The sequence below is a fragment of the Monomorium pharaonis genome, chromosome 7 (genome assembly GCF_013373865.1).
Source record: "Monomorium pharaonis isolate MP-MQ-018 chromosome 7, ASM1337386v2, whole genome shotgun sequence".
Classification (NCBI taxonomy): domain Eukaryota; kingdom Metazoa; phylum Arthropoda; class Insecta; order Hymenoptera; family Formicidae; genus Monomorium; species Monomorium pharaonis.
This window is the reverse complement of record NC_050473.1, coordinates 3,303,446-3,314,798: the sequence shown is the minus strand read 5'-3', so window position 1 is coordinate 3,314,798 and position 11,353 is coordinate 3,303,446. Positions and strand designations below refer to the sequence as shown.

The window sequence follows — 11,353 nt, the reverse complement described above, 5'->3', positions numbered from 1 at the left end:
TTTTCTCACCGCTTTCCTCGGCCTGTGTTTCCACGAAGTTACGTGACGTCACTCCACTTTCGTGCCATGTTGATTTTCGCCGCGAATCAGACGAACCGTCCTTTTCACGTATTTTTTCAAATGTAACGGTCGCGCCAAGTGAAATTCTCGCGCGCGGTTTACGTTTTACTCGTGTGTGATGTATTATCCATAATATCGGGAGTGCCGAATAAAGTATTGGACGATCGTTATTAATGTGCGGTTCGAGAATAGCAGGATGATGTCAGCAGAAAGCGGCCATCCATGGAGCGACTTGGTATTAATAAATATATACTATTTTTTCAAGTGATACATTTCTTTACCTGCTTTTGTGTTTGAGTTTAGGAATAATATTTATCACATTTTCAGAATCAAAACCGGAAAAGGAATGTAGCAGGAGCAGCGACAACAATCGGTGAGTGAATTTTTATCAAATCAATTATTTGAATCTATATGATCATGTATATGTGGTATTGCACATTTATAGAACACGATTATGCACATTTGCATAAAACAGATTTAAATATGAATGCATATAATTGTAAAATTTACGGGTATAGCATGAAACAAAACCAAATAATTAAACGTAGACATAGCATAGAAGAGACCCAAAAAGTCATTCACATTACCTACGGGATTCATAGATATTTGACTACGTAGTTCAATGTGCACATTTTGTGCACATAGAGGCGCTGATAAATGAAAACGCCTAAAACGACGCGATGACCGCTCGCAAATTCCTCTCTTCAACGAAGAATGTAGCGATGTGTAAAATTCTCCAACACGATTGGTTCTTGCTCTTAGTTCCTGTTGGATCTAAATATATAAACCAATCATATAAAAGAATTTTACAACATTTTCCACCGCTATATTCTTCGCTGAATGCAGTCAAGGGGAGTTATCAGTCTACCATTTGAAGTCTGTGACGGCTATTCGCATATGCTATCACTGTCACGTCATGCGCGAGTACTTCGTGGCGTCACACAGCTGATGTATGTATGCATGTACGTGTACCCCGACCTCGCGGAGTGGAATGGCATGTACACAGCGAGGGTGTTGAGAAGAAGGAACCACATCACCGCACGGCAAGCAGGACAGCCCTCGTCGGGGACGAATCAAGCCTTGGCGACACGAACGACGTGACCTCGCGTATAACCTCGGCACCGGCGACTAATCGGATGCGCCGAACGCGCTACGGGATCGCGTGCCATCGTTGAGTCTGGCGAATCGCCTTCCCCGAAAGGTGAGTACCCCGACCGTCCACGTCGAGCACACATGCCGTTCGAAAAGCCGACAATGATGATGACTATGACGACGACGACTTACTCAGCCTCTTCTACCTGGAGGACGCGTCCAAAAGGCACTTCCCTGCTCGCGATACATTCGAGTAAAATCTGAATGCGATCGAAAGACATTGGTGCGAAGGGGGGAAAATCACGTGCATCATCCAGGTCGAATGTGAAAGGCATCAAGATGGAATTGTTTGATTTCGTCTAATGTGTAAAGCAATACCAATCTTATCTGGTTTTAAATTAAAAGTATTATCAGATCTTAATGTAAAACTTGAGAAACAAGAACAAACATTTATATCACTTGCTATTGTATCTTTATTCCTCTTATTTTACCGAGAATTAATATTATTTAAACTGAACATTTGATCATCAAATAATGTCATGTGTTTTATGGATAAGAAAGTTTTATATCTATTTGCAGATGTCGTTGACATTTCAACAGATTATATTGGATGCCAAAAAATTGGTCATTCGAATTTCAGATCATGAGAATACAGCAGATACCTTGATAAGTGAGGTAGAAGCTGTGTGCGGACAAATTGATAACATGAAGCAGGTAAATATATACTTTATAATTATGTATGTTGAATGCTAAGGATAAACTTATATTATTACTATTAGTATTATAATATTACAAATAATTTGTTATATACTTATTATATGTATATAATTGCTTTTATGTTATAGTATCAAGAGGAAGTAGAAATTTTAAATACAGAAGCGAAGCAAAGACCGCACTTGCAGTTGATTGCCGGAATCCAAAGGGAAAACAAACATTTGCGAGAAATACAAGCAGAGAATAAGGAGTTGAGAAATGCACTGGAAGATCATCAGAATGCGCTGGAGCTTATAATGTCCAAATATCGACAGCAAACTGCCTCTTTATTACGTCTCAGCAAAACTGATTATTCGTCCATGCATAATTCAAAATATGCTAATGTAAGTAAAAATATTTCCGTTTTAAATAATAAACAGATAATGCCTCAAATAATAATAATAATGATTACTCTTGCAATCCTAAAATTTTTCCATTATTTATGAAACAGATTTGCTTATTAATTTAATCTAATTTCTTGGAAATTAGAATGCAAAAAACAAATAGACATTTAATACATTTAAATATATGTAAATGTATTACATATATATTTTCGTATATATTTTATTAATACATATTTTATTAATTTACAGATAATAACCAGTCAAGCAGAAAAAATTAATGAAATGGCAGCCGTGATGAAAACAGCCGCTGCTTTAGATGAGGAAAATGAATTAAAGGAGAAGGAGACGTTACATTCTTTGAAAGAAGAAAACGCCACGCTTCGAGAAATAGTAAATATTGCAAATAAATATGGTTCCTTAAATAAAGGATGTTCTGTAGAAAATAAAACGGTTCAAACAGATCCGCCAATAGATTAAAGAAATATTTGCTCCTAGAGCTTTCAATCTTTTTTATATAAAAAGCTGACCAGTATTTATTTCACACACAAACTCATGACATATTATTACTAGATAGAATCTATTACATATAGGTGAAAAGTGTATGTGCAAATTGTAGTATATATACGCATATTAATTAACATTTATAAAATAAATTGTACAAGCATTTGCAAAACATGTATTTATATCTACTTTTCATGTATTCCTGTATAAAAAATGCAATATCTTTTTGAAACAAAAATAGTAGAAATTGTGCATCTAAAACATTTTGTCTTTTAAATTAAACGAATTTTTTTTAAATCAATGTGTTTCGAAAGAAATTGTTATTTTTTATTGCATGTCAAAAAATGCAAGATATTATTCAATATTCTGATGAGCTTACAGAAAGAATAATGTTTAAAAAGGATATGATATTTTCATTTCTAACGAAAAAACCTCGCGTGGTCAAAAATTCTAATAAAACTTGCCATAAATGTAGAGGGGATTTCATAAATTTAGAAATTTTCACTGGATATTGAAAAATGGTTTGAAGAATTCATTTTTCGAAATAAATTTTTTATAAAATTGACTTCTTATGTATCTAATATTTATAAAGTAACATAATACGATAAAACTAACATGTTTTTATTTTACATCTAATATCTACGTGTTATTTATATTACCTATGTATGTAACCTTGTGTATAATAATGTATAATATTATGTCTTACTTTATTAAAAATTTCGTTAGTCATATCGTTTAGTTTGCGAAATATATTTAAAAGAAGGCAAAAATGTCTTTATCTTTGAAGGGTAGTTTTATTCTTTCATACCATTTTGTAACACTCAGTAAAAATTTCTAAATTCATGTATTTACTATATCTATATTTATGCCAAGTTTTATTAAAATCAGAATTTTCAACTACACTGTTTCCTTGTAAGTTTGACACCAATTTATTTAACAGAATGATTTATATATACTGAAAAAATTTTAGAAACTACTCTTTTTGCGAAACAATGGCTGTTTCCCAGCTAAGACACATTGACGTTACACTGTGTTCTGCTGTGTAATATTGGAACAATTAGAACTCTAGACTCAATTGACAAACAATAATAATATTAATTCCAATGAGTAACAAGAAAAATATTGTTATTAAAATTGATATTAGAAATTATCATATTAGTGTCACATGTTATATATAAAAATTTCTTTGAAAATTAATAACACCGATTATTTACACGCTCGTACTCAGCTTTTTACCGCATCGAGCAGTGTAAGGGTGAAAGCACAGATTTTTGCATAACGCATAAGAGAATTAACAGAGGTCTTTATTTCTACCTTGGGGAAGGAAATAGACAATTCTGATTGATTGATTCTCTTATGCGTTATGCAACAATCTGCTCCCGCTCTAACACTATATCACAGTTAATTAGAACACTATGTTGTACCTTGTTGAAAAATAGCCAATGTTAGATTCTTTCTGTGATGATTTTTATTGATTTCAGTTCTGAAAGGCTTGTTTTAATTCGTTCGAAAATAAAATATCTCTGTTATAACATTGTTCTTCGGATTAAATATCTTTTTTTGTTAGGACTTTTGTAAAAAAAAAAAGGGTAAAAAAGTAGAATAGAGAAAAAATGTACATGCAAAATACAGGATTCATGATCAATATTGTTTTTCTTAATTCGTGTAATACGTTAAAACTTTTAAGTGAATTTTTTGACTGGATATAATTATCTTCACATTTTGTTAAGAATAATTAACACTTGGTCTTATAAAAAATACTTATTTTATACAATTTTCTTTATGCCATACTTATGAACTATTTTTTCAATATATACTGATAATACAGATTTTGTACAAACTGCCAATGAAAATAATTAGACATACTATATATCTGCATTAAAAAAAAAGAGATCTGTCGTATATTTCCATCGTATAATTCTATGGTTCAGTGAAGTAAAATGGAGGATTTTTTACGACTCTTTCAATATTTGCGAGCCGGTCTGATAAACGATTTCTCTCATTATTTGAAGAACATACCTTTTCTAAACTCTTTTGCAATAATTTTGTTCCGGTGCTCAATTATTTTGTACTAAAAGAAATATGTATTAGTTTCACATATTTACCCTTTCAGTATCTTTGCACGTAACTCTTTTTGAAATTTCTTGTAAAGAATAAAAACTTTCAATCCTTGATCACTACAATATAGATAATAAGCGTGTCTATACGGTACTTTTTCTCTTTTTCTTCACTTTTTTCATTGTTGCAAATATTACGTGTCACGGTCGAAATGCATACTGAAATAAATCTATGACGCGGCGTTATACGGACGGCAACCCTTTTTATCCCTTTCCTTTTGAGAAGTATACTAAATTTGCGAAATCAGGTAACAATAAATTTCTTAAAGAAAATGAAAACTTACTGTACATAAATTACAATGTGAGTCTAAAATAAAAAACAAATTGCAATTATCCGAAGTAGTGAAGGACAGTAAAAAAATACTCAAAGCATTGGACATATTTTATGAAGAACAAGAATAAACAATTAAGACTGACTACCTCCCAGTGCAATATCCAATAAGAGCTTTGTTTTTTCGACGCGCTGATGTGTAGCCAATCTAACGATATAAATGCATACAAAATATAAAATATATAAATGTAAATAATATTTACCATAGTTTAGAAAACCGATAATAATAGAAACATATTTTTATTTTCACTAAAATTTTATCTAATTTTATAATAAATTTATCGTTTTTATTGGAAAGACATTGTGAATTACTGTGGAGAAGTTATCTGTTTTAAATAATTTATTACTAAACGTGTATGCATTTCTATATAATTTGTCGGGTTTATTATCTAATTCAAAATGACAATTTGAAAAATGATAGATAACTCATATATGAAAGAAAAAATATTAAAATTGTTTACATATAAAAAGTGCAAACTCTAATGGTGAAGCATTACATAATACATCATATGTAAAATAAAAACATGATAAGATAATATTAATTTTAACAAAACACACTCTAATAGATTGATAAAAAATTATTAGTAAATTATATGCTAAATAATATAATAAAGATAATAAATTAAATATTTACTATCCAAAAACATGATAGGATTATATAGATTTTTTTATCTGTCGGATTTTTTAAGCGGGATAGCTGGTTGTGAAAACATTTTAAGAAACCATTAAGAAAAATGGCATAATCGTTATGTATTTCATCTCACGTTTTAACTTTTCACCATGGGTACATTCTACTTGGCGCTTGCAATGCTTACAAACATCACTTATCCTTATTTAATATTTCATAAGCAACAAAGATGAAATAAATCTAATTGTAAGGGTACTGTAATCAAATGAAATGCACCCCATGTATTTGCTCTTGGCAAAATTTTTAAAATTAATGTAAAATTTTCAAAACTCTTTAAAAAAATGTATTATTCTACATACCTAGATAGAAACGCATGCAAAGAAATGTTAGCATTCTTATTTTAAAATGTATTATACAATATATTGTATTATAAGTTTAAATCTAAATAGATGATAATTATTAATTCTAAATTTAATTACTGTGACATATCTATAAAATATTGACGCTTAAAATATGTTTACATATTTATTGTAGTATTAGAAAGAATCATCTTAATACAATTAGTGCTGAATACAGATAATAATTATTGTATAAATTAGTTAACAACATCAAACTGTAGAATTATTATTCAAGTATTTTTCTAAATGAAAATTTTACAAAGAAGTTTAAAATAGCAAATATAAAACATATACACTATTTTAATATTATTTGTAAATAATCGATAAATAATTGAATAGATTTACAAATTATAATTCTTAATCACTATAATTCTTTTGTAGAAAAGATTATATACATTTTACTTTTGAGGTTTTAAAAATATAAAAATTATTGCGAAAGTTTCTAACTAGGTATTTGTCCAATATAAATAAAATAATATTTAAATATTTAGACAATGATGCCCATCTACATGCTTCTAGCGATTGTAAACGTCAAAATGTGCAATGGAGCTCGGGTATGTTATTATTCCGCGCAATTACAAAGAAATTAATATCATTGAGCGCGTCAATAAGACATGTTCACAGAGATTGCGACTTCCTCATTCTTTGTCGTGAGGCTTCCTCGTTCTTTGCGAATAACTAAGATAGTCAAATCGTAAAATTTAATTAATTACGCGTTTAACTGTGATCGCTCGCATAAAGGCGCATTTTTTTCGTGTATGCTACTCGAAGAAGTTCAACTGCCGGCTGCAAGCAACGCGTCCTATACACTAATATTAATGCATCCGACTGCACATTCCAAGGGCGCACGCGGATGGAGTCCCTTCGAGAGAAACGGTGCCCCGATGCCAACTCGATCTAGGGAGAGAAGAAATTTTAAACCACTGGTTGGTTTGCTACAGGGTGTCCCGTTTCCATTCCCGTTAAATGTTAAGTAAATCTGAAGAAATGCACGTACATGCAGATAAAACAGATTAATAATAAATTTATTATTAAAAATAAAGAACTTAAGATTCTACTAATAGCTTTTGAGTATAAAGTGATTCTGAAACTTATATTGCTTTTTGCATTAACAATGTGTTATATTAATGTGAAAAGTATATTTTGATATTAATGTAAAAAGTTATAATTCATTGCATAAAAAAAACAATTGGAAACGTTCGTGCGAAATATGTAGAATAATATTTGCAGCAAGTCTATGAAACCTACCAAAAATGTGTACAACCGACTCCATTTTGAAATTTTAACTCCGAATTTGCTTATATGGAAGATTCTGCAATTATCCACGCGTTGGTTGACACACGTTTTTAAAATTTTTCACCTACTATAATGCTTTATGTAACCGTTTAGAAAACGTATGCAAAACTAGCATATGCTACTTGAGTTAAATTTATGTCACACAATTCTAACAAAAATCTTTTACATAAATTCAGAGAAAGGATTGCATACTTTCTTATTTTCTTCTTCTTTTTCTCTTTTAGACTTTCTGTTAGGAGAAAGAGTTATTGTAGACAAAAAAGGGTTGCCGTTTTGAGAAATTATTGCCCCAAAGAAAGCACTTGTTGACGATTTTAACATATTAGAAAACACAGGTAATCAGTAAATATTCAAAAATGTCAAATATGAAAAAGCGGCAGTTTCGCTTAAATCCCGTTCCTTTTTTTCAACCGTGGCTGATAGTAAGACAATCGCGATCGGACACCCTGTATAACCAACCCATACACTCAAAATCGCTCACGTACATGCACACGCACGCGGGGAAAGTGACTTACACGAAAATGGTACAATTCACGCATCTACACGTCTCTCGTTCTCTTTCCTCATCCTCGTTGGACAACCCTATCCATCAAGGTCATTCGCCCTTTCTTCTTTCCCTCCTTTCCTCCCCCTCTCACACTCCGTCTCTCTCTCTCTCTCTCTATCATTTTTTCTCTTTCTCGCTCTCCGTTTTCCCAGAGCTCTTTTTTAAACGCCGCTTTCTTGGATGCGATAGAAGAATTTTTTTTAAGTAGCGTGCCCTTGGAACCGTCAATGACCGGCTTGAATTTCCTGCGCGATCTAACAGCGCGGCACCTGTTACAACCGCTGCTCCTTTCCATTCGTCTTTTCCATCTGATCGACGATTATCAATGTTCTTAGTTTGGCTCTACGAGGCAATAGGTCGTTGATCCTTATTGGGAAGGCGATTTTTCGACCTGCATTCTTCCCTCTTTTCTAATCTTTTCCACGAATTTCTTAGGATTTCTTTCTGCCTATACCAGATCGAGTTCCGAAAACTTTAATAAGAAATTTTGCATGTGTATTTCCGTGCGCAGAATCTTTCCCGAGAAAGAAAATCGTCGCTCAAGTCCCTTTTTAAATTTTTTAATTTAATTTTTTAGTTTTTTTTATGTCAACAGGTAGAAACATGATAAATTTATGGTTGTAAGGATATTCTATATGCTCTTCGTTATTTTTAATATTGCAATTTATAAATTAAATGTAAAATGATTTATTCAGTCAAGCAATTTAATAACAATCGTTGGCTTCTTATTCAAGATGTTGTTAACGTTAAATTGTGTGGCCCAAACTTATACATATGTTTATTTTTATATTTCCAGCAATTACAAACTAAATCTCTGTTATAATTAAATTATATTTAAGAACTAATTTCAATTTTTAATTAAAATAAAAAATATTTATTAATATAAATTTACAAAGTTTAAATCTTTAATCACGAACTAATATTCTCTGCTATAATTAAAATTTTCCAGGAAACTTTTATTTTTAATTAAAGTAGAAAATATTTACTAATACAAATTAATAAAGTTTAAATTTTTAACTATAAACAATTTTAAATATGCAAAATTAACTAAAATTATTCGATTATGATCTGTTTAACTTTGATTCAAAACATTGATCTTACAAAGGGTTACATGCAATTTAACATCATTAACAACACCTTGGACAAAAGGCCAAGAATTATTATTAAGCTATTCGATTGAATAATTTATTTTAATTAATAAATTGCAATATTAAAAAATATGACAACATTAGAAAGCATGCGCAGTATCTTTACAGTTATAAATTTATCATGTTTCTACTTACTGACAAAACACTTACCGATATCAAAAAACATTAAAATTAATTTAATTTTAAAAACGATTTGAACTACAATTTTTCTCCTCTTAATATTATCAGAAAAGATTTTACACATAAAAATACACAAATTTACTAAGTTAAAAGAAAATGGAAAATGAGAGCATTATACTAATAATATATACATATTTACTTTTTTCTAGTTTAATTTAAAATTAGTTTAATTTAAAAGAACTCGTAGTTTAGGAAAGTGAATCTAAAACGAATCTTTGACATTGTTACGACGTAACTAAATAATTTAAATGTTTCAATTAATCAGCTGTTGTTGTACTGCAATTTATATTTCAAAAATGAATAACAAATATCTATTTTTTTTTATTAATTATTTTTTACAACATCGCTGTTATCACAGATATTTGGCAGTTAGTTAGCAATGTGTTAATTGTATCTTGAAATCATTTGAGACGTCGCTGCAACGTAACACCCAATGAGATAAGGCCCTTTACATTCTAGAGAACAGACAGTAAAAACAGGAAACAAAAATTGTGAACAAGGAATTTTATTATCATTTCTGATGTACCTCTGATGTATACACATACACCCCCCCCCCCCCCACACACACACACACACGCGCGCGCGCGTGCATACAATAACGTGATAGCAATAACTTGTCGTTATTTAGTCATTATGCATCAGAAGTTCGTTAGGGCGAAAATTTCTTATTCTACTTTTTATATTTTGTTTTCTACTGCCTGTTGTCTCGCAATCTGCAAGAATCTTTAACACATTGCAAACAACAAACAACATGTTTGTTACATATGCAAGCAGAATTACTAGCTTTATATTAATATAGTGGTCAACAGGTCAGGTCAACAGGCACATCCGCATGGAACTGACCATCTATCGTATATCCAATTTCACCATACTACAAGATCGCGCGGTGAGATCTTCGCATGAACTAAAGCTGCAGTCTATGCTCGGTCACAATGATTAATAGCTCTAATGTTATTAATATTTTTAATTTTTAGATATTATATATAAAATTTATTTATGAGTTAACAGAAAAATTTTTAATGAAATAAAATTATTTAAATAAAATAACACTTTTTTATTAAATTCTTACATGATCTTGTATTATATTAAAACTTATTAATATCTCATAGGATATTGTAAAAACATGTAAGAACTTATAAGAAATCATAAAAATACATAATAACTTCAACCTGTTAACTTTATACAAGTCCAATCTTATTATAAATCTGTATCTGTAAGAAAAGAAGAGTAAGGAAGTCGAAATGAAGTCTCATGCAGCACTTATTTCGTATTGCAGCAATCTTTTATCGCAATGGCGCAATATTGTAATCACATTGTGAAATGTTGGTGCATTATTGCTGTTGAATTGAATTAATAAAATATAATTTTTTTAAAAGACTGCAACAAAACATTATAGCAACAATGCAATAAATTTGCAATAATACAATGTTACTGTATTCATCGAATTACACTATATTTTAATTAAATATTTTTATTTAATTAAATATTATTTATTATTTTGTGCATTTGACTATTTTCGACATGATCTAAAAGGAAATCAATTATCATTAATATCTTTTATGTTCAAATATTGCACAAAATTGTTTGATTATATAGTACATGATTATTAAAATATATAATTATTAAATTAAATTATGAAATTTTGTTTTTCCAAAACATTAATGTTATGTTGCTATAAGTATGCTGGTATATCTGATATAATTATGTCTCTACAATGTCTTTATAACGTTGCACTACAACTTGTGACATTGCAATATTGCAGTGAACAATATCAAATGCTATATCAGGTTTTTAAACATTTATATTTTGGAGTGTCGTATAGCTACGACTTAATCAATAATGCAGTCTTCTCCTAATAAAAATATAAATCGGAGCGTAAGTCGAATGCAAGAGGAGAGTAATAGAAGCGTAAACAAAAGTCTATAAACTGTAAATTGAAACAATAAAATGTAAAAAAA

At 30.2% G+C, this 11,353-nt stretch overlaps 1 protein-coding gene across 1 annotated transcript; it reads left to right on the top strand.

Annotated features, from left to right (window-relative positions):
• The first annotated feature begins 903 nt into the window (after positions 1-903).
• Positions 904-4,603, top strand: LOC105836630 (FGFR1 oncogene partner 2 homolog). Its single transcript, XM_012680800.3, has 4 exons — positions 904-1,261; positions 1,732-1,866; positions 1,998-2,249; positions 2,499-4,603. The coding sequence occupies exons 2-4, from the start codon at positions 1,732-1,734 to the stop codon at positions 2,724-2,726; spliced, it is 615 nt and encodes a 204-aa protein (XP_012536254.1). The 5' UTR covers positions 904-1,261; the 3' UTR covers positions 2,727-4,603.
• Positions 4,604-11,353: the final 6,750 nt, after the last annotated feature.